We start from the raw sequence: 23,471 nt of genomic DNA on the forward strand, positions 1-23,471 counted from the left end.
TTTCCTTAGATAAAAAGATTTTGCTTTTACCAAATAATATGTAATAGCTTATTGCTGGTAAAGAGGGTTTCTTAGTTGTAATATATACAGAAAGAGAGACAATGGGGCCTGAGAAGAGAATCTCTGAGGAGAGATAGAGATGTTTCAGATCGAAAGTGACATCAAAGTGTGTCTGTGACCCTCTCTCTGTATCTCTGGGTCTCTCCTCTGCCTTCTTTATCGAAACCAGATACACCATTCTGCTCTCTCTTTCTTTTTTCTTTTACTTTTTTGTTTTGTTTGGGAGATTAGTAAGAACCGAAATGAAACATGATCTCGTTTCTTATTGTTGTTATACTTTACTTGTTGCTGTTAATTTTCTATATGAAGTATTCATATATTTGTCTTAGAGATCAAAGTATGAAGTTTTGAAAGAATAATGAGTGCCATATTAAGATTGAAACAAACAATATGTCGATTTTGAATAACAAACAAAGCTGGCCCTATATGGTCAGTTTGGTCCTGGAGCCTCTTATAGGGACCTTTGTTTTTTAACCCCACAAAAAGAGAGATCAATGTTGATAATTGTATGGTTCATCCAATCTTCCGTGTTGAAAAAGATTTTGATAACCGGTTCTTACGAAAACTTAGAGCTATATGTGTTTTATTATCAATATGTTCCATTAAACAGTGAACTCTAAGCTAATCTCAAACTATGGAGCAATCGTTGATGTTAGGATTGAGAAGAGTAAGGTGTTGCCTCATCAATGTGGGTGCAAAAAGAGAAAGTAGTTGCATGTGAGCTACAAGACAAATCAAAAGGGTGTAGTGTTAACTTCAAAGAGGGAAATCATGAATTGGGGTTTCGAAACTGCTTTTATCTTTCTCGAGGAAGTTTGCACTACAAGTGGGATTCATATGGCGCAAAACTTTCCTTTTTGCAATAAAAATAACACAATCAAATTGTTATTATCAAATAAGCATCTTGACCAAGATCATGCTCAGAGTGGGAATATGATGTGATGTTTGAGCGTGAATGAGTCCATGTATATTGGTTAGAACTTAGAAGTAACTCAGTGTTTCAAAATTTTAGTTTTGAATCTCCACACTGAAGAGTTTCGTGATGTCAAAATACCACCTGAAAGCATACAACAGCTCAGGCCAAGTAGCAAACCCTGAATGTTGGGAACAATCATTGTAACGTAAAGATCTTGGGAGCATGGATGTACAAGAAGAAACATGGAGCATCATTTACTCTTTTCGTTTATTCCCTCAAGAGAACAACATTGACCACGACCTTTTCCAGTTCTAGTTTATATAAGCAATGTCACAAACGCAGACTTCACATCAGTGATCAAACCAAAACCTTCGTTAGGAGTTTTTAGAATATAAACTTTTAACTGAGTTAATACCTATATGAAGATGGTCCAATAAAGAAAAAACTCAGACATTACTTTAACCACTATTATATATTGTGATTATAGAAAACCAAAATTCCTCGGGAAATTATTTATTACTGTATGCCTCTCATCCTCGGAACAAAACAGGAGGATATTTACATATCTGCAACTAGAGGGAATGTCTTCCTCCTCCTATAAGCGTGTTTAGGTAGAGCTACAAACAACTTACACCTTTAAGTCCTCTGCAATTCACCCATTACCATAAATATCAGAACAATCATGGATTTTACACTTAGAACACGGATCAGAACTTATGGTTTACCTCTTGTTTGGACATCGTTAGGTGGTCTGCAAGCTCAGGGAGAGCAGAAGGAGGTGGATGGGTCAATGACATTGGGGTTAAAGGAGGAGAGGGAGTCGTCTTAGACATATCTAAATCTGCTGCTCTAAGGTTGCTAGTAGGTATAGAGAAGCTACGAATGATTGCAGGTGGTGGTGTTGGGAGAGGAGATGGTGAACTTGAAATTAGAGGTTTACTAAGCAATTGGCTCTTCGAAACCAGAGGTGCTGAGTATCCAAATGCCCTAGAGGACTTAGCGTAGCTGCTTGGTGGTGGTGGTCTAGGAAGCTCATGGAGCTCGCTTATTTTCGGGGTTGAGACAAAAGTAGGGGAAGCAGTTGGGGATGATGACGACACTTTTGGTAACTTGGAAACTGGATTCCTTGGGATTGGACCTGAGTATAAACGAGGCGCTGAAGACAGAGGCTTGTTAGGTAAGGGTCTACTTGTAATTGGACCAGAGAAGGATCGTCTCTTGAGAGTCCCGATACGAGAGTACATTAGTCCATCTGATAAAGGCGGAGGCAACCGAGAAGATACATTCTTGTTACTCTCTCTCAGTACTTGTTCTTTCAAGGTTGCCATTGGTCTAGAAGAGAGCTTTGCAGGTCCACGCGCATCCAATGGGGATGAATGCCAAACCTGTTTTGTCAATGCCTTTGCAGGGTTAGATGAAGCCATGTTGTTGTGACGAAGACTTGTAATAGATGAGGGACTTCTTGTTGTTTCCGCAGGTGTCGGCAATGCATAAGTGCTGAACTTCCGTGTCAGAGATGATCGCATCCGTAACAGTTTATCTGAAGAAGGAAGAGTTGTGCGGTTCTCAAAAAAGAGAGGTGCTGATTGGCTCTCTATCCTAACATCTCTCCTAAAAGAATAAGACTTCCTGTAGTTTCCTTCCTCATGTTTCTGCTGACAAAGCAATAATAGATAAGACTGGTGACAAATTCATGCAACTTGAAATCATCTGAGTGGTTCTCCTAGTAGGTGAATGAAATTAAATTTCTTGAACAATATGAGCATTCTGAGATTTTTTCTAAGTCATGTGACAGGAAAAGTAGAGAAGATAGAATCATAAGTTACCTGCGCAGTGTTCGGTCCTGCAACGAGTGGAAACGTGATGTCTGACTGACCCAACTGCATGCATTAGGCGAACATTTTTTCAGGAAGCAGGTTTTAAAAAAAAAAATAGCACAAATTTCAACCAATTCTACTCTAAATGACATTCGTCAACATACAACAAAAACGTAGTCATGTAGAGGATATAACTCTCTTTTTTTGCTGGTAATGTGTTTTAAAATGCTTATAGTACTAAGCATTTCCAGTTTACTAACCTCATTTATAATTTTATTTGTTATATTAGTCACCTTGAGGAGAAGCATTGCCACATGGAGTACAACTACCTATTCTACTAGTGATCATCAGAAGCACCAAAAAGAACTATCATCAGAAACGTAAACATATGAAACAATCACCTCTGAGGAGAGAACGGGTGAAGAATCCGCATTGTTGTCCTTGTCATTCTCTCTATATTCAAAACTCAACTCTCCATCAGTATGCACCTCAGAGCCATCGTCGTCATTGTTTTCGATTTCATCATCGCCATCATCATCTTCTAATCCACTGAAATGGTAATCAATATGCTGCGACTCAGTTACCATCTGCACATGTGGCTCAACTTCTTCAAGGGAATTAAGAGCCTTCTTGAAGAAGCATAACTGCAGAAATCCAAAAATAGGGACATGAACACGGTGCTCTCTGGCGAGCGAAACAGAAGGACAGCTCAAGATGAAAACCTGTGCTGCATGGTGCCGTGCTGCCTGAGTCAAAAGACTACGTGTTTGCCCTTGTTTTAAGGATTTTAAGCGGAAAACAAACAAAGTTGTCTCGTTATCATATTCATCATGAGCTTCTTGTATCTGCTGAGTCGAAAAAAATTCTCCTTTCCCAGCCTTAGACCTCCCTTTCTCCTTCTGTCTTGCAAGCATCCCTTCATAAACATTCCTGAAAGGTAAAAAGTTCCATGAATAGATTATTCACTTTTTTCCCACTAACATGAGAGGAAGTCTAGATAAATGAGACCAATCAGATTTCTGAATAATTCCCCTACAAAACTCAAGTATCTCTAAAAACTGAACAAATTAACTTTATTTTTTAATCATGGTAATAGGTGTATTTTTTTTTTGGACAACTCATGGTAATATGTGTTTAGAAATGAAAAGTACGGCAAGGCAAAAACAACCTTTTCTCATCACAAAGCCGCATCATTTCCTGCATCACCAGTAAAACACATTACTACCGTCACTTGAAAGGGCTGAATCAGCAAGCATATTAAACAACGCTCTAGATCTTGCTCTGTCAACGTGTCAGTTCAAATATACGCAGAGAGAATGGGCAGTTCTGATTTCTGACCATTGCTGAAAGTAAAAAAGATATAGATTCCAAGTGAACAAACCTCAACTATGCGGAGTTCATTAAGAAGTGACTCTGAGGGGATTGTGATCGTTTGGAATATATGAGACCGCTGAATGAACAACACAAATATTTAACTGATGTTTTGGTGGTTAGACAGAGGAAAACTCATTTGAAAAAATATCGAAGAAGGTGAAACTAAATCCCAAAAAACTCACATATTTATCAACAAGTTTTTGCAGCTCAAACTGCAATTTCCCCAGCATAAGCAACACTCTACCTGCATAAAAATAAGAGAAGAAGAATGTTTCTTTCTTAGATGCACATTATATATGTTACGCGCACGCAGAGAACTTAGAGAAATGATAAATGCACAAACAGTGAGTTTCAAATCTTTAAAACATTGACGAGAAAGGTAGTACGATGTATAAAAGGAATCTGCTTGCCAAGCTTACCACTTTCTTCATCGTCATTTAAAGCAGTTTTCTCAAGAAGACAAGCACCCAGTTCTCTTAAAGATTCAGAAAATTCTGCAAGCAAACGAAATCTGCAGACGATAAGTTTAATATATATTTTCTGTAAGCTGCAATGCAACAGTGCAAGAAGGAAACATCAATTATCCATCAATTCTGAATAAACAAAGTTTCTGATAAACAATAGAGAATAGATTACCATATGCGCTATTAGCAGTAGCAGCCGCAGCAGAGAGCAAGCTATCATAGCAATCCCTCATGTCTTGCACGTCCTGCCAAAACATTTTGAGAGACATTTCAATAATCTCATCCCATAAACACAGTAGGCCACACACCAAGTGAAGGTGATGATGATTCAATTCAACAATTTACAAGATCCACCACCAAGCTAACATTGAATCCAATCCAACATCTGAATCATCACCATTTACTAAGCTCAAATTCGCAGCTAATTTTACGTACAGCGACGAAGATCCGATAGAGAAAACATGATTGAGAAGCGCTTCTCATCAATCAACATAGCTAACAAGGAGAAAACGAAGGTAAGTCGAGAGAGAGATTGGCGGCTACCTGCGAAGCCTGGGCGAGCTCGTCGTTCTGAACAAGAGCTCGGAGATCTCTCCGATCCTTAGATTCGTGCCTGTGAATCACCCCTCGCAAGCGTCGGAGAGAGGTTTTCATGGCTCTTCTCCGGCGAATCAAGGGAAATCGAATGTTTCGAGAAGTGAGAAGACGATCGGTTCGTATCCTTTCTCTCCAGCTTATGCCATTTGATGAAGAAGAACGTAAGGAAGAAAATTAAAACTGATAATGGCAGAAAATAAAAATCAAAAGAAATTAGATAATTAAAAAAAAAAGAAAAAAAAAACGATTGTTTAGAGGAAAAGGAGAAACTTGAGCCTTGACTTCGTCGTCTCTTTTGATTCTCTTTCGTCCTTTTTTTTTTTGATTTTCCTTTTTTCATATTATTTTATTATTATCGCTCATGTTTACGTCGGCAAGTGCAATTAGTGATGTCAGCAAACAACATGCTAAATTGCTAATGCTTTCAAGTTTCAATTACACCTTACCATTTTTAATTTTACATGAGATAATTGATCAAATTTAATAACACACAGATTTTCATATTATTAATATGATCTTCTAGTGTGTTATTCAATCTTATTATTTGATGTTTTTTTGACAAAAGACTTTCTTTTTTTTTAAACACTGACAAAGGACTTATTATTTGATGTTTTTTTTTGTCATACTTATTATTTGATGTTTATTACATTAGATTGATGTTGTTCAATGTTTATTATCTTTATTTAAGGGTTTTAAGTTTTAACCCCTCTATGTAGGCTATTATTCTCAATGCTAAGTATAACTTTTTATATATTCTTGAATCAAAGTTAGATGTGTAATCTTTTAGCTTAGTTAATGAATGATTTTGCTGAGAACCTGGATTTATTGTTTACTTGCACGCTATTTTGTTATAATTTTTTTTAAAAAAATAAAGCGATTAGTATCTTGAGAGAGTTCAGTCCTTTTTGGGCCAATGGTTAATTTAATGGTATAGAATATTTTTAATATTTTGAACATGTTGATTAAAAAAACACATTTTGAACCAAAGGTTGAATAAAAACATAAAGAATCTGACTAGCAAAAGATAACCATGAGAGCAGAATAGGGTTAAATAAAAATTTAATCTTCACTGCTTGTTAACCAGATGATTGATTAAGTAGGGTCATACATGTACATAAGAAAATAGTGTATTAAGCCAAGTTACAAAAAAAAAAGGGTGTATTTCATAAGAATATAAAATTGCAGCTGATCTACAAAAATTAAAATATGATTTATTGAAATGTTTGACAAGTAAAAACTAAAAAGGTGTTCAAAATTTTAAATGAGTGGTATTAAAAATACAAAACAAATAAAGGCTACCAACATTGATTATAGATTGCATTATCACTTGGTAATCATACTGATCTTACTTATAAAGTTTTTAAAAAACGTGTTCCCAAGTTTTACTATTTACAGAAACAAATGAAACTTATTTTCCCGACAACTAGTTTCTTGATGATGATTATCAGAGTCACTATTTAAAGATGTCTGAATTAAAGCACTTGAGCAAACCGACGAAGACGCTGAAGAAGGAGAACTACAACGAGTCAAGTTCAAAGTGCAGCATTTTCCTTTTTTCACGTCATTTCTCATAAAGTCATAGAATATCGGACAAGTACTCTTGTTGTCGTCACTTTCTATCTCTTCCTTCTTCTCTCTCTCATCTTCTTTCTTCTTCTTATTATTATTATTGCTCCTCTTCTTCAAGAACACTCTGCATAGAACCCAATTCATGTTCTCTCCCTATTTTTGTCAAACAAACAAAAGAAAAGAGACAGGTTTAGTCTAGTTTCAATAAAAACGAATAATTTGATCGAATATGTGAGTCTCACGTACGTATGATTCATGTTGAGAATCAACAAGACGATATTCATGAAGAACCCAATTGGTTCTTGTCCCGTTAGGAGGCTTCCCTTTATAGAAAACCAGAGTTTTCTTCATCCCAAGAACCTTCTTCCCGACTTGCCTATCGATTCCGGTCGCTTTCCAGTAACCCGAACCGGTTGATCGGTTCGACCGGTTTCCATTTGGGTATTTAGCTTCCCTCATGCTAAAAAAATACCTCTCTGAATTACAGTCACCTGGATCATCCATACATACATGCAAAACCATCAAAATTTTGGATTGAATGAAACTCTCACAAAATAGGATTTGTATTTCATTACCTGGTAAATCCCATGGTTCGGCTTTACAGATATCGATTTCCGGTATAACATAAGCTGGTAAGAGTAAACCGGAAACTTTTCGACTTAAATAGTGAACCACTAGCTCTTCATCTGTTGGGTGAAATCGGAACCCTGGTGGTAATCTCAGCTCTCTGTTCTTAATGGAGCATGGTTTTTCCATCGTTTTACAGATTTTTTAAGGTTCAAACCGTAGAAAGAGAGACAAAAAGAAGCCGAGAGGTTATTGAAATGGAGAGGGAACAGGGCACGTTGAGTTTTATTTTATAGCAATGGATGCAGTTGAATATGTGCTCCTAGTTTTATATTCTTACCCATGTCGTAATGAAGTGAATTTAGTAGCTTAAATTGACCAAGAAAGCGAACTAGAGCATTTTCCAAGTCACAAGGTCAATGGATTGTTCTGGTCGGACCGCATATCAAAAGATTATATAAACCGCTGTAATCATTTTCGACCGTTAGTAGTCACCTTTTGCCGGTTTACTTACTTTCCGAACATCACACGAATACCATACCAACAAATACATTAGGGAGCATATTAGTTTCGTATATTTGTGTTAGGAGAACTGGTAGTGGATAGAGATGCGTATGCAACTAAATTTCGATAACATTTAATGAAAGAGATTTGATTTCATGGGGTCCATGAAAGTAACTAATGCCCTGCAGATTCCTTTGCTCGGATGGATGGTCCAGTTATCTTTTCCGAATTCAGATAATGAATTGCATATTCCCTGGTTTTGGTAAACACATTAGCATAAGTATATTTCATTAATATGGGACTTTCTTTCTTTTTTTGTCAACCCTTAATATGGGGTTTTTACAAACCAACACGTTACTCAATCAACACTCTTACGTAAAACGGAAGAAAGGAAATTCCAAAATGGTTGGCTTTGTGTAATAAACATAATAAAATTAACGAATAAAATTGAATGGATGTGCTTCAAGTAATTCCATTTCGACGGAAAACGTTTCATATGGCATATTGTTGTATTATACTTATTTTTATTTTTATTGATTGATTATTTTATGCTTTTATCGTTCGCTGAGTTTGAAGTGGCAGGAACGAGTTTTGTTATGCCACTTCATATATGTAGTGATTTAATTTGGGAAATGCATTAAACATATGCCGTTGCAAGAAAAAGTTGCTCGTGTAGTCGCATAACGTCTTTTAAGAGAGATTAACCATTTCGGGGCTTAAAGAAGTCGAATTAATATGGTTGCCAAGTTGTAGAAAAACAAGATAAACAAGTAAAATGTGCGATTAGGTAAATGCGTAACCGTAAGGAGAACATGGAAAAGTCAAGAAGGGCCCCTTTAGTTGCTTCTAAAACGAGATAGATCATCCTCTCTTTGAACTGATTTTGTTTCACACAATCCTCCGTACAAACTACACACCTCACAGTCTCACAAGTCACAAATGATGAACCCTTGCTCTAACAAAACTCAAAAGGCTATATGAATGAAACAAATAGGAGCATGTGGAGCGAAAATAACATAAACAAAAACGAATACAATAGATTGCATGAAACAACCATGACAAGCACTTGTAAATGTAAAATCACATACCCTTTTTGTATTAGTGACAAAATACGGTTAATGTATATCTAGACTATTAATGTTTTATGGAGGATAAAATTTGATTAGTTTGGCATTAAATGTGGGGTCCAAAGAGAGATAGTGGAGACTTCAACAATGCCGGTTGCGTGAGGAGAAGGTTAAAGTCATGTCCAAATAATACAATGTGGATTTGTCGTCAACGAAATTCATGATATCGACTTCTTTTCTTACAAGATGAAGTTCTCGTTTCCTTTGGACTTCAAATGACGACGTAGACGCCCGTGGAATAACGTTTAGGGAAAGGTTTCTTTCAGCTTCTGCCATTATATATACAACCGGTCAACATTTTCTCAGCTCCAGTTGATTAAATGCATATTAGCAATATCATATCACAGCATGTGCCCGTGCCGTGTGTAGTGTGGTCTAAAACTTAACAACACACATAATATATATATGTATATATATTTTTTAATTATATAGGGGTATCCTGGCCTCCACCAACGTATTAATCTCATATCTCTGGTGTACCGAAATTTTAATTCTCTAGTCGCTCGAACTCTAGTGGTTTCATCGGGCTGTGAGATGACAAACTAAGTCTCACATTGGAGAATTAAAAAAATAGTGTCTAATATATAAAGAGATGTTCAACTCTAATTGTGGGATACGAAATGAATGTGATCCTTAGTTTGAGGAGGAGAATATAGATGACAAACTAAGTCTCACATTGAAGAATTAGACAAAGAGTCTCTAATATATAAAGAGATGTATAATTCTAATTAGTACGAGGTCTTTTGAAAATGAGCCCAAAAGTAAATTTATGCAGGCCAGCCACTTAGACCCAAAATGAATAATATATAATAAAGAATTGGACATGGGTTGTACAATCCCAACACGGGCTTCATATAACAACACACATAACATGGCTATACTATTATTTGCAAAGTAAATTTTTGGAATTGAGCTATCACGCTAAAAGTTAGAACGGTTAATATCGTTTATACCATTAATGAATCAATTATGTAAATTAGTCAAAAATAAAAACAAAATTTAAATCTATCTGATTAAATAAATGATTAAAATTAATAATAATCTAAATTATCTAAAATATAAATAATTAAAATAAATTTCTATAAAACATAAGATAATTCTTAAATATATTGTGTTATTATCTGAAAATAATATTCTTTTATTATAAAGTATAAATTTTAATGTTTGATTTATTTTTTTAAACATAATTAATAATTTATTATGTTAGTTTTTGATTTAATAATTATATACTAATAAATATCTATAAAAACACTATGCCCGCATGTGCGGGCAGAATACCTAATTTCTTCGTATATGTGAATTCAGATGAAAAGATGCAGCAACCCAAAGGTAAATTAACCCGAGGTTGCTTACTTGCAGACTAGAGCCATGTCATGTTACGTTAACTAAAACATACGTGGGTGGCACCCATCCCGACCAGGCACACGAGACTCATTGACACCAAACGTTTATAAATAAAATAAAAAAGCTGGTTCCAAATGCTAAGAAACTGCGCTTAATTTATTCTTCACCTATAAGATATGGGGTGTAAATGATAAGTAAATAAATAAATGCTAGGGCTATTATCAGAAACTTCCGTAACATTAGCGTATAACATAACTATTTGACTTTTTAACGTCTAAACAGAACCGTTTAAAGAGAAATAATAACTTCTCTTTAGAGCGAAGAGCAATCTCTCTGACTATCAGAATCTGATCAAGGTACGACTAATTTGTTTCTCCTTCTCCGTTATGGATCGTCCTCAGATTATTCTTTCACGGTAGCATTATCGATACATCTCTTGTTTTGTGTATTCTCACGTTGTGGTGTATAATGCTTTTATGTTTGATCGATGGATCGGATTGATATTTAGATCTATTTTTCGATCCATTTGTTAAAATGGCGCCATTTTATCAACTGTAAAAGAGCTGATTTGAATAGGTCTGTATGTGCATGTATAGAGAGAATCGGAGAGTGTAATCTGTTTCATGTTCTCATACGTATGGATTTGACTTATATCTTACAAGTGATTTTCGTAAATTGTTAAATCGATTCATAACCTTTTGTAATTTTGCAACGCGGTTGCTGAGATTAGTTTCAGATCCTCCACCGAATTGTTTAGGAGTTTCTTTTTCTTAATATGGGTTTGTAAAATGTGTAGTAATGTGGATTTTGTGTAATAAAATATGAATTTTCCTCTTTTTTGTTCTCCTTTTCAGTTCTATTTGAAAAAATGGAAGGGAGTGTGTTTACGCCTTGTTTGGAAGGAATGAAGCATGTCAAGTCTGAACATGGCGAGATGCTTTCTAAGCCTTTTCTTGACCTCTGCAAGACCATCTTGCCTGTTTTAGGTTACTTAAGGGACCAGCTTTGAATGGAGTTGTAGATTGTTGTTCTTATATATATGCATGCGTTTCCTATTTCTTGGTTCATGTTTCTTTTTTGCAGATAAGTTTGGACCAGCTATGACTCTCGTGAAATCTGACATTGGTGGCAACATATCGGTAAAATTCATTTCATCTAGTTTAGTTGATCTTGGTAATGGAGAATCACAAATCCACGTTTAGCATTAATATTACAAACCATTAATAGAATGTGCATTGCCTGGCTCTCTCTTCTTACCTAGTAATGTGTAACTCTGATAGCAGAAAATAGTGTAGCGAAAATATCCTGTACCTGCAACATGGCCTCGCTGTGCATTGAATTTTTGTCTTACAATGTAACATTACTTCTCCGTCTCTTGTGTAGAGGTTGGAGAAGAACTACTTGTCTGATCCAGACAAACACAAGTACTTGTACACCTTTGTTCAAGGTGAAATTGAGTCCAAGACTGCAAAAGGATCCTCTAGTTGTACCAACGGTCTTCTCTGGTTAACCAGGTAAACATATCGACATGTAAACACAATATATACCTTAATTACTGCCTCTTAGAAACAGATATGGATTCTTTCAGAGCAATGGATTTTTTAGTGGAGCTGTTCCGCAATTTGGTAGCACATCAAGACTGGTCAATGTCACAAGCTTGTGGCGACTCGTACCAAAAAACACTCAAGAAGTGGCACGGATGGCTCGCTAGCTCTAGCTTCACTGTATGAACTTACTCGCGCCTTTTTCTCCTCGATTCACATTTTCTGTAAACCGGTCTCGTTCTTATTTCCTGATAAATAGTAAACGTTTTTTTTCTTCTATCAGATGGCTTTAAAGCTTGCTCCAGACAGGAAGAAATTCATAGATGTCATATCTGGTTCTGGTGACATCTACACTGACATGGCAAAGTTTTGCTCTGAGTTTGGTCCGTTGCTTCAATATAATCATAAGTTCCTGGTAAAGAAAAACTTTAAAAACCTTATATTCATCATGGTTTCTTCAGATTTTTTTCACTAGTTTTATTTTGTTGTTCTTGTTTTTTCCTTTATTCGCAGGCTAGCGTTCGTATGGACGACATGAAAGCTTCTTAAGCCATCATTTATGGTCTTGGTTATCACCGGTATTGTAATCTGCTTTGCCGGAAACCTCCTCCGTTTTAACTTACTTCTTCCGATTCTAAAACTTTTAGACCTTCCAAGGAAACAGAATAATTTGTCCATTTCTATCTGAATGTTAGTTCATTTATGTTAGAAGTTTACAACATACAAATCAATCTTATCAACTCCTTTCGTAAGTGTTTGTTACAGTAATTTTGTAGCAATCTTTTATTTTTATTTCTGAGAAATGTTTTAAATATGTACATGAATCAAGAATTTCAGACCGACAAAATTCAAAACCGTTATAAAATAAACAAACACTTGCTTAGGCCAAACATATGTTGCACAGCAAGAAAAAGGGATTGAACAACAAGAAAAAAAATGAAAAAAGGTATAAACCGGTATTGAGTCGGTTTGCATGCTTAGTATATAAGTAATATAGTTCACAAATTTTGGGGGAAGTTTTATTTACTACTACTTGTAAATATGTCTTTAGTTTAGTTGCAAGAAGATTAAAACCTTGCAAGATAACTGATACCATCTACAAAATATTACAAAATTGGCATATTTTATATTACCTCATCAACATGCTCTGATCGTATTCCAATTATTGTTTAAATAAAAAAAAAAAGAAATTGATGATTTTTTTTTTGTCAAAAAGAAATTGATGATATACTTACCAATATAGCTTAGATTTCGCATGCAGAATCAAATACATGTGCATATGTGTTGTGTTATTAGTAGTTAGGGAGAATAATAAGGGTAGTATATGTTTTGGTGTTTTCTTTAGTATGCTTCCGGAAAATCGTATTGACAACTTGCTTTCCCATGGATGGTTTGATTATCAACAATCTAAATATATAAAAATATATATATATTATCTGTAAATTACAACTTTTTTTCTGTTTCTCTTTCTATGGTAAAAACAAAAAACAAAAACGTAGTGCTCTCCCTCTTCTTCTCTTGGTTGTTCTCAACCAATAACTTCTGAGGGATCCCTCTCTCTCTCCTTCCCTCCCTCCTTTCTCTTTCTCTCTCCTCTTCAGAACATTTCAAACATTTTTTCTCGTCAAGAAAAATCAACGCGTTCAAGGTTTTGAGCCTTTCAAATTTTGTTACATTGTATTCTTTGTTTGTTTGTGTTGATTTGTTTCTCTGTTTGCTTTCCCTGCAAGTTTAGGTTTACGGGAAGATCGTTAAATCTTGAACGGAAAAGGTTGTCTCCGGCGTGTGGGTGGTGGTTTCACACTAACCGGGGTCAACCCTCCATAAAAAAAATCAATGGCGACTACAATGAAAGGCCTTCTCAAGGGCCTTCGTTATATTACTCAAATTTTTGGTAAGTCTCCTCAAATACTCCCTCCCTTAATAAAGCAAAACTATGTTTTTCTTGCGTCACAAGTCATAATAAACGTTTTGGTTATTGCAGACGAAGAGAAAGAGGAGGAGATGCAGATAGGATTCCCAACAGATGTAAAGCATGTTGCCCACATTGGCAATGATGGTCCAGCCACCAATGCGCCAAGCTGGGTACGGTCTCATACACTATTACGTATTCTTGTACATATCAATACGAATGTATACTCATCATCATATAACCGCAGATGAATGACTTCAAACCTCAAGAACATGAGCAAGGTCAAGTCGTTTCAAGAGGAAACTCCAACAAATACAACCCTCAAGGTTTAGTTTTTTTTTTTCTTTGTGTGTCAAACTTTTAATGGAAAAGTCTGTTGATGATGTGTTTGTTTATGTCAACAGAGATGAACCAAAGTGGAGCCGGGCTAAAAGAATTGCTTCCACCAAACACCAACGAGAAACAAAAACAGAAAACAAGGCGTAAACCCGGGTCAGCGGCTAGTCCAAACCATAATGGTGGTTCTGCATCATCAGATGGATCAGTGAAGCAGTCAAGACATAACAGAAGCAAGCACGGGTCAATGGACTCATCATTGAGTGATCAAGAACCTTCAGTACGTAGTAGAAGGCGTGGTGGTGGTGGTAGCAAAGACACAGAAGGTTCTTCTAATCTTATTATTCCTGATGGTTCAGCGCCACCAAGGAAGGCTACATCGAGACCGAGGAAACTAAAAGGATCGATAGGAGGAGAAGGGTCGGTGAAGAAATCATCAAAAGGAACAGTTGATGATACATGTAACGATATTATCTGAGAGATACTTAAAAAACAAAAAAAACATGAAATGTAACTTGTGAGGCCACCTCCGTGTGAGAGTTTTGTTTTAGTTTCTTGACTGCTCAAGAAGGGAAACAAAAACTTGGCTCACAAGAAACAAAACAGTTTCTGAAGGAAGGGAACAGAAGGAAATGCATATAAAAACTATGTAATCAATCATCATCTATTAGATTTTTTTTTTGTTTTTTGGGTGTGTGAAGATCAATGCCGGCGTTCTTGGCGACAGCGTCGAGACCAGAAGGTTAATTCCATAAACAGTTGGCTTAACTTGATAACTACTAACCAACCTGTTAGCATTTTATTTGAAGTATGTCAATTCCGGTTATCGGCTAGTCTCACTTCCAAGAGCAAGCCGGTTAAATCAAAATCAAAACCGAAAACTGGGACTGTAGCAACCGACACAAAATGTATGGTTTCAACTTCACTTCTTAAATTCTTGAATGCACAAATGTAATGAGACACAATTTACATTATTATATAAAAAGGTTACATGCAATCAAAACTTGGCATTTCAACAATATCCAAAAGTTGGTCGATTCACATTGCAAAGTACTTTGCCGGTAGCAAAATCATCTTCCTCATCATCACCACCACTATCATACTAGCATTCCTATGCTTCCATGCGGTGTAGGTATATATCCTCTTCAAGCCGCACTCAACGTGTGTTTTCTCTGCGGCGAGAATAGCGAGTTCTGTCATTGTATCTTGGTCTATCTTGAGCTCTCTGCGGCTGCGGCTCAACTCTCCTCTGCCTCTCTGGGGACCGTTGTACTATCTCTCCATTCACAAACAGCTCAGCTGCAACGTCAACGACAGCGTCATTAAGAAGATATTATTAAATCAGTAACTACAAGATCACTTGAGTAAGAATTGAGATATAATTCGAGAAATACATATAGTAAAAAGCTGATGTCTCTCTCACAATTGAGTCTATGCTTCTCAGATATGCAGCGCAGAGAACAAGAAAGAGAGAGTTTGGATGTGAGGCCATTAGCATTCAAAATTAACCATTTGCCTAAAAACCGACTTGTTAACTTTGCCAAGATTGACTTTAATCTACATTTTTCATTGTTATGAAAAAAAGACATTGTTTCATGTTTTCATCTCGACGAGTCTGCACTTGAGACATGTAACAATTCGATGTAAACCATTAGCACGTAAAACCAATCACAGTCCCAAGACTCACTAACTTCGCTAAGATGTATTAACAGAAACATGAAGCTAACAAGGGTTGCAATATATGTTTCATCTCAACCAGGCTGCAGTTAGATATAATACTATCTATCTGCAAAACTCAGCTAAGATAAAGTATTTGATGTCAGTCCATAAGCATTCAAAGCTAATCATAGTTCAAAAGACTCATTAGCTTCGCCAAGATGGACTGATAATCAAAAACTGTTTCCATGTTCCAAGAGGTAAAAAAAACGCTCGAGAGTTACATGCTATATATGTTCTCTCCTAAACCAGCTTGCAGTTAAATAATATTATTAACCATCTGCAAATATTAGCTAAGAAGAGAAAACAGTTTTGGTGTCAGTCCATTAGCATTCAAAGCTAATCATAGCCAAAAGACTCATTAGCTTTGCCAAGATGGACTAATCAAAACATAGCTTTCATGTTTCAAAGAGAGTTGCAATGTAAAATGGCACAGGTAAAGATTTGATTTTGAGAACTAAAACCATACCAAAACCAAACACACTGAACAAGAGGTGGAACAATTATTACCTCCATAATCTTTGTTTTCAGGATCAACATAGGAATCAGGAAGCACAAACAGAACACCAGGCAAACCTGTCGTAAACAAGGCAACACTCTTTATATTACTAACCACTAGCTAATACAAGAGAGTGAAGTGCAAGTAAAGACAAAGACCTTCAAGCTTAGTAGAAGTCTCTTCATCAATCTCACACCCAAACCCTAAATACCTCTCGCAAGAAACGTTATAGATCCGCTTCTTCGCCTCTTCCTCACTAACCAAAACCAAAACAAAACAGAGTAAACACACAAAGACTCAAACTAGTCCAAACACATCAGCAAATGTTTACCTTCCAACGACTTTGGCTAATGTTTGGATGTAGCAATCAATCATCTCCTGCTTCGTCGCGCCTTCGCCGCCAGGCTTATCCATAACGATGAGCCAGTGCTCGTAATCGCACCCCGGAAACAGAGGCGCCATCTCCGTCGGAGGCCGATCGCTGAAGTTCGAGCCGGAGTTGAGCGGCGAGTACGCGGAGCCTGATCGGTTAGCTCGGCATCGGATTGAGACGAACCGGGTCGAGCAAGCTAACCGAGATCCAACAGCATCGCTACCGGAGATAAATCCACTGCAGTGAAGGGAGGAGGGAGTCTGAGAAGGTGCTACTAAGATGGAACTGGATATGAGTGGGAGCGTGAGGTGGCGCGTGCCGGAGATAGGCAAAGGCAAGGCCATTGTCGTAGGTAGGCGACTGAGGAAGCACAACGAAGGTACTAGAGGTTTTAGTGTGGATAGGGTTTTGGTAGATTTATTCATTTTTTGCTTTCTTTATATTATGAAAAATTATATATGGGCTTCGAATTAATTGGGCTTGAGGCCCATAAAATCTAGTCCTTCGCAAATTATCCGGATATGAAGTCCCAAACCGGTTTTCTCTCGAACTTCTTGAGATAATGGATTTTGATTAGTTTGGTTAAGTTATTTTGGTTAGTTTGGTTACTTCGATTCAGATTTTGGTGAGTTCCGTTAGTTTGGTTTGGAATTTCGGTTAAGATTAGTACTGTTTGAATTTTTTTATAGAAAACCGAACTAGTCGATAAACGAACCGAACCAAAAACTGAATTTTTTTAACCAAACTTTCTGAACAGAACTAACAGAAAACCAAAATTTACGGTTAGGTTTGGCAAGTTCGGTTCGGTTAAAAATCTCGGCCCTAAGCTGAATCCATATCCTAAGCTGAATCCACGTCCTACCGGTATATGAATTTTATATCCAGAACCAAACTTGAACCGAAAAATTACACAAGAACTTGGGATTGTGAAGTTTCCTTTTTTAGCCCAATTCTAGCTTTCATAATAGACATTGTCTCCCCTCCTGAACACACGCGACAGACATGGAAGAGAGTAGTTACTGCTACCGCCAAGAAGCTCTTATTCATTAACAATCATCCCATCCCAAACAAGCAGAAACTCAAAGCAAATATCATAAAAGGAATATTCAAAAGAATGAATACAACAAAAAAGGAAGAATAATGATAATCTGGAGGAGTTATTGTTAAACACAAATATAAATAAGCACGCAAACTTCAAAAACTACAACTTCATAGCAAATACTGAAAACAATTTATTAAGAAAACTAACAAAATAGATAATCCAGCGCAGGTCGACCTCCTTGCCAAACCGCATCATTACAGCGGAGAGAGGAGGTTTCAGAGGTCAGGGACAAAACCACCATTGCAGTAGTCTTTATTCCTCCAATCACTGTTGTTGAGCTTGTCTACCATAACCTCCGCCATATCCAGCTTGCCCGTTCACTTGGTGGTTTCCATACCCTCCAGAGCCATCTGACACATCAGCATAGCCACCGCCATGGCTGTTAGGCCGCCCACCGACTGCACCATAACCAGATTGTGTTCCATAAGAGGAATCATTTCCACCATAGCCATAACCCTGACTGCCATACCCCGCAGCTGCACCTCCTTGACCAATCCCTACTGAACCAGGACCAGAACCACCCCAAGGAGCAGCAGCAGCATTTCCATATCCCACGTTGTTACCGTAACCCGATGGTGCTTGACCTTCCCATGACGGTCTCGGACCACTTCCAAACCCTGCTCCAGGGCCACCAGGATTCCCATAAGGCGCACCAGATGGATTCCCATACCCTCCTCCTCCAAAACCCCCATAACCTGCACCGCTGCTTCCATAACCATAACCAGTACCATACCCAGAAGCACCCCCATAAGGAGGATAACCACCACTTCCAGCGTTTTGAGGCGGCATGTATCTACTGGAATCAACACGACCCTCGTAGCCACTTCCACCAGAACCACCATATCCCGGGAAACCACCACCGCCGCGACCACCACCTCCGGCCACTCCAGGATTAGCATCTTTAGGAAGAGCTCTCTTAACTTCCACTTGTTTACCGCTCAAATCGTGGTAACTCTTGTGCAAAACAAGGTCAACCGAATCTTCAGAGTCAAACGAAACAAACCCAAACCCTCTAGGACGCTGCGTGGCCTGGTCAATCATAATAACCGCATCGCTCACAGGGCCGTAAGTCTCGAAGTAAGCCCTAAACTCATCTGACGTTAAAGCAGGAGGCAAACCTCCCACGAATATCTTCTTAGTCCTCACGTTAGCTCCACTATCAAAACTCCTATTACCATTAAAACCCCCTTGTCTCCCTGCAGGAGACTGCTCGTCTCTAGACATTGCTCTCTTCACATCAACCTAATATGAGTTAAAACCACATTAAAAGCTTGAATCTTTAACATCCACTAGAGAAACCCAACTCGTAAAAAAGGGAAAGTTTTGAAATTTACATCTCTATTATCGATATGGTGCTTGTCCTGGAGAACTCTATCAATAACGGCGGGATCGGAGAATGCGACGAATCCGAATCCTCTGGGACGACCTGTAGCTTTGTCTCGCATCACCGTAACCTGCAAAACCTCTCCAAAATTGCTGAAGTATTCTCTCAGAATATTCTCGTCGGTTTCCCATGAAATCCCGCCGATAAAGAGCTTTCCCTGATCTGATTCCATTGCTTACACCGTCGTTGTACCCAAAATGAAGAACCCTAGATTGGTCCCCGACGAATCCTCCCCGGTGAAGAAGAGGAAAGGAGGTTAGTGACCCGAGAAAATTAGGGTTTGGGATTGTGAAACCGAGTGAGAGACGGAGAGAGAGATGAGGAAGTAACAGACTTGGAAAGTAGTAGCGGCCCATTGGGCTAAAGAGAATGAAAGAGGCCAAACTTTAAATGGCTTGACAACATGAAGCCCAAAATTAAAGACGTGTGAGAAGAACAGGAGTAAAAACACTAGGCATCAACACATTGAAATTTTTGATAATTTATGAGCCTTGGAACATTTACGGATTAGAGACTAAATAATCAATACATATTTTAAAAAGATTTTTGAGAATCAAATGATATACATATTAATAAAAAAAAAATTAAACCAAAGTAAATGTTTGGTCTCACTATGTTCTAGATATCGTTAAGAGCAATACCCGAACTACGAAATTTCCTGGTACCACTGTAAAGGAGTTCCCTATCAATTGAAGCAGAGTGAAGAAATCAATAATTGTCTGTGTAGTAGGACTACATCACTCTTCTCCGACCATCAGGAAAAAACTACACTCCATAATCTAATCTTTATAAAGCTTTTCCAAACATAAACTTCACTCCATAATCTATCATTAATAAAAGGTCTCCATGGCCCACAACAAAATAGTCGGGAAAAAATAAGAAAGAAAAAAATATTTCTTTTTGAAAGATAATATTATTATAAATTATGCATAATCAAGAATCTCAACGTTGAAAGAAGAACCACGCATGTTTATTATCCCCATAATTGATTGACAAAATTATTCTTAACGATAGATTTAAAAATAAAAATTTGAATTACATATTTAGCATTCTTATACTTGAATCGTAAATCAACATTTAGTATTAAAATAATATCTAGAGAGTAATATGCTTGCCTAGTTTTCTAATGATGATTAGATGTTATGTTACATAATAGTAGAGCTATTAACCAAATAATGAATACATCTAAATATAGGAGATGGATTACAACAAGAGAATGTGATCTAATCTTCCTAAATGAAGATTGGTTTCAAATTATCAATCATATACTAATTCCTATCGAGACAGTGGTAGTTGGGAGAGCGGAAAAGGAATGGATGAGTGACAACAACGAGTAGATAATGCATGTATGAGGGATAACAACGATTGGACAATATCAAATCTACAGAGAAAACTTTCTCACCAAGGAGTAATGTTTAAAGTTAGATTATCTACTGAGATAGAGTTTGTGGATTTTAATGCAGCACTATACAGAAGAGTGATGAGGAGGGTGCCTAATAGATTGCCTGTTAAAACAACATTTGTGCAATTAATGTTCAGAGATTAGTAAGATAATGTCAATACATTAAAAAATTTAAATGCAGTATTGTGTTAGGTGTGTTTTTTCTAAAGTTTAGTTTTAATTTTCCACAGTTGAAGATGTGATCTTTAACAAAAAGTTTGTATGTGATTTTAGCAAAACTAATATAGCCGTTAGATGGTATGTTATCAGAGAGATCAAAGAACAATCTATCATCCCAGGTTTGCCTGATGATTTGGCTTTGAGATGCATAACAAAGCTTTCTCACGGCTATCATGGAATGCTCGAGTGTGTCTCTAAAGATTGGAGAGATCTAGTTCATAGTAAGGCTTACTCGTGCTATAAAGCTAGAAATGGATGGTCAGAAAGATGGTTGTTTGCTCGTTCTAACAACCAATGAGTTGCTTATGACTCTGATGTTGATTGGTGGCATACATTGCCTAGGAATGGAGCTATTCAGGATGGATGGGATCATTCTGGTTTTGCGTGTGTTTGTGTTTAAAGATGTCTTCTTGTGATCAGGGTTTGCTATGTGTCATTGTTTCTTTATGAGGAGCATGTTGTTGTCTATTAAAACAACATTAAGATGCAATATTGTGTTAGGTATGTTTTTTTTAAAGTTTAGTTTAGTTTCTAAAGTTCTGCAGTGAGTGAATTTGTGTCAGTCTACTGAGAAATGAAGAGAAAAATATACATGGTTGTGCTTTTTGTGTTTATCTTTCATAATCTGGTACAATAGACTAAGAGTTCTCTTTGTATAAATTGATGTGCACTAGTGATTTCATACTCGTCCATTTTTCTATCAACTACATATTTAAGTCCCAATAATATCAATTTTGCAGTTTCAAAAAAAAAAAATACTTTTAAGGGAACTTTGAAGCATAATTATCACATTTCTAGTATCAATTAAACGGGCTACAAAGACCCACATCTTTCACACACAAATCAGTGAAATCACGAAATACAGATTCAACTTGAAAAATACATGTTTAACTAATTATAAATTTTCTATCCAATTTAATAATTTATCCTTCTTGGTTTTATTTGTTAAAATTACCGGCAGCTTTTTCTTCTTTCTTGAATATTTTATAGGTAGATAATTTCACTATGATCTATCGTTGGCATAGAAGACAAATAAAATGAATGCATTTATTTAGCACAAAATGAATAGAAGACAGAAAAAAAAAAGAGTTGAAATATGCTTTGAAGTTTGAAATATACTAGATTTGGGCTAATGGAGTTAATGTACAGTCGAGTCTGTAATGTGGGTTAGACAATTTGATTTCTCTTGTAACCTGCCCTTTGGGCTTAATGTACAAAAAGTCTTCTTGACCAAAAAAAGAAAAGAAATATGCTTTGAAATAATAAAAATGGTGTTTTTGTCTTTTCCTCTTAAACAAAACAGTAAACATTAAAAGGATTAAACCAACGGCATCAACTCCGTGAAGCTACCGTCACTTTCATCTTTTATGAAATCCCCCCAACGTTCCTATTTCTATTCAAACACATCATCGAGGCAAAACATAAAATAAAACAAACAAACAAACAAACAAAACCATCTCTCTTTCTTCCTCTCCCTATCACAAGAATCAAAAACCGAAACAGAAGAAACATCACCACCACCACCACCAAATGGGATGTTTTATGGGCTGTTTCGGTCTCTCTTCCAGCAAAAAACGCAGAAACTCCACCAGGAAGATCCTCCCTCGACATCAAGTAAGCTCTCTCTTCTCCAAGTCCAACAAATCAAAAGAACACTCTAATAACACTTTCTCTTGCAGAGAATCTGTAGCTATGAGCTTCTACATTCTTCAGATCCGACAGATGCAACTACTGTTGCAGATAATTCTGAAAAGATCTCGAGTTCGAACCTCAGGTCAGTGTTTCTTCCGTTTACCATTTCTTAGGATTTGGATTTGCTCAAAAAGATGCTATCTGATGATAACCGGTTATTTTAAGCCAAACCAAAACCGGTTTAGCAGTTGCATGAGCTGGATTGTAACATGTTGGTCTTGTGTTAGGTGTGAAGTAGAGACAGGGGAGGAAGACAAGAAGGGAACAAAGAAGATGAGAAAGAGAGTTAGATTTGACTTGAATGTACAAACCTTTGAACCTGTTCTACCTTCAAGATATGAGAACTATTGCAGTGATGATGATGATGAAGAGGGAAAAGAAGAGCTAAACAAAGAATCTTCGGTGGATTTGACAAGTAGTTATGTGTATCCTCCGAACTATAGATACCACAACTGTGTTGACAGTTTCGAAGAGGAAGAAGATGAATTGGGTTATGGTGAGAGTGATTTGGAGGATGAAGACTATTACACAGATGATGAAAACGAGTATGAAGATGATGCTGATGATGAAGATGAAGAAGAGGATTATGAGGACAAGGACGTGACTCCTCTTTTGAATCCTGTGGAGAATATCACGCAGTGGAAAGCTGTTAAAGCAAAGCCAGTAAGAGTAATGAAGGAGAATGTTGAAGTTGTTACTGATGATCAAGCAAAACCGCTGCTGAAGGAGATAATAGTCAATACTAGCCTTTCAAGTTGGGTATCACCATTTGTGGATATCACCAACATGGAGAAGAGATGAAAGTGGTGGTGAATGAGAAGAAGAAACAGTGTGTGTGTTTTGTTATTTGTTTTTGTAGCATTCTCTGATTCTTTGTGTGTGTAAGGATATGATTATGATTTTTTTTATTTTTTTTCCCCACTGGTTGTTTTCTGCAACTAATTGCGATCTTT

The 23,471-nt window shown here is 36.9% G+C and overlaps 7 protein-coding genes across 11 annotated transcripts; 3 read left to right on the forward strand and 4 right to left on the reverse strand.

Annotated features, from left to right (window-relative positions):
- Positions 1-1,410: 1,410 nt before the first annotated feature.
- LOC106347181 (uncharacterized protein At2g33490-like) lies at positions 1,411-5,456 on the reverse strand. 5 transcript variants are annotated; one of them, XM_048780732.1, is made up of 11 exons: positions 5,175-5,456; positions 4,804-4,876; positions 4,587-4,661; positions 4,350-4,411; positions 4,175-4,243; positions 3,962-3,990; positions 3,516-3,723; positions 3,195-3,437; positions 2,803-2,856; positions 1,702-2,628; positions 1,411-1,621 (listed from the first exon to the last, which is right to left on the reverse strand). In XM_048780732.1, the coding sequence occupies exons 1-11, from the start codon at positions 5,283-5,285 to the stop codon at positions 1,613-1,615; spliced, it is 1,860 nt and encodes a 619-aa protein (XP_048636689.1). In that variant the 5' UTR covers positions 5,286-5,456; the 3' UTR covers positions 1,411-1,612. The 5 variants fall into 5 exon arrangements, with proteins under 5 accessions (XP_048636689.1, XP_013642135.2, XP_013642134.2 ...); XM_013786681.3 differs by having other exon boundaries at positions 1,702-2,631; XM_013786680.3 differs by having other exon boundaries at positions 1,411-2,628.
- Positions 5,457-6,617: 1,161 nt separating this feature from the next.
- On the reverse strand, positions 6,618-7,553 carry LOC106351550 (NAC domain-containing protein 41-like). The gene is made up of 3 exons (NM_001316147.1): positions 7,373-7,553; positions 7,044-7,288; positions 6,618-6,950 (listed from the first exon to the last, which is right to left on the reverse strand). The coding sequence occupies exons 1-3, from the start codon at positions 7,551-7,553 to the stop codon at positions 6,618-6,620; spliced, it is 759 nt and encodes a 252-aa protein (NP_001303076.1).
- Positions 7,554-10,537: 2,984 nt separating this feature from the next.
- Positions 10,538-12,635, forward strand: LOC106351549 (glycolipid transfer protein 1). The gene is made up of 7 exons (XM_013791336.3): positions 10,538-10,695; positions 11,194-11,325; positions 11,423-11,478; positions 11,723-11,853; positions 11,928-12,063; positions 12,167-12,298; positions 12,397-12,635. The coding sequence occupies exons 2-7, from the start codon at positions 11,208-11,210 to the stop codon at positions 12,430-12,432; spliced, it is 609 nt and encodes a 202-aa protein (XP_013646790.2). The 5' UTR covers positions 10,538-10,695; positions 11,194-11,207; the 3' UTR covers positions 12,433-12,635.
- Positions 12,636-13,575: 940 nt separating this feature from the next.
- LOC106351548 (CRIB domain-containing protein RIC1-like) lies at positions 13,576-14,611 on the forward strand. The gene is made up of 4 exons (XM_048780735.1): positions 13,576-13,777; positions 13,868-13,968; positions 14,043-14,121; positions 14,200-14,611. The coding sequence occupies exons 1-4, from the start codon at positions 13,720-13,722 to the stop codon at positions 14,607-14,609; spliced, it is 648 nt and encodes a 215-aa protein (XP_048636692.1). The 5' UTR covers positions 13,576-13,719; the 3' UTR covers positions 14,610-14,611.
- A 431-nt stretch (positions 14,612-15,042) lies between these two features.
- Positions 15,043-17,143, reverse strand: LOC106347180 (multiple organellar RNA editing factor 2, chloroplastic). Its single transcript, XM_013786677.3, has 4 exons — positions 16,678-17,143; positions 16,505-16,602; positions 16,358-16,423; positions 15,043-15,430 (listed from the first exon to the last, which is right to left on the reverse strand). Exons 1-4 carry the CDS (start codon positions 17,061-17,063, stop codon positions 15,288-15,290), a joined length of 693 nt encoding a protein of 230 aa, XP_013642131.2. The 5' UTR covers positions 17,064-17,143; the 3' UTR covers positions 15,043-15,287.
- Positions 17,144-17,795: 652 nt separating this feature from the next.
- Positions 17,796-19,513, reverse strand: LOC111198343 (heterogeneous nuclear ribonucleoprotein 1-like). The gene is made up of 2 exons (XM_048780734.1): positions 19,156-19,513; positions 17,796-19,063 (listed from the first exon to the last, which is right to left on the reverse strand). The coding sequence occupies exons 1-2, from the start codon at positions 19,375-19,377 to the stop codon at positions 18,086-18,088; spliced, it is 1,200 nt and encodes a 399-aa protein (XP_048636691.1). The 5' UTR covers positions 19,378-19,513; the 3' UTR covers positions 17,796-18,085.
- Positions 19,514-22,002: 2,489 nt separating this feature from the next.
- On the forward strand, positions 22,003-23,439 carry LOC106347176 (pescadillo homolog). Its single transcript, XM_013786672.3, has 3 exons — positions 22,003-22,440; positions 22,506-22,600; positions 22,746-23,439. The coding sequence occupies exons 1-3, from the start codon at positions 22,357-22,359 to the stop codon at positions 23,317-23,319; spliced, it is 753 nt and encodes a 250-aa protein (XP_013642126.1). The 5' UTR covers positions 22,003-22,356; the 3' UTR covers positions 23,320-23,439.
- Positions 23,440-23,471: the final 32 nt, after the last annotated feature.

The sequence above is a fragment of the Brassica napus genome, chromosome A5 (assembly GCF_020379485.1).
Source record: "Brassica napus cultivar Da-Ae chromosome A5, Da-Ae, whole genome shotgun sequence".
NCBI classification, from domain to species: Eukaryota; Viridiplantae; Streptophyta; class Magnoliopsida; order Brassicales; family Brassicaceae; genus Brassica; species Brassica napus.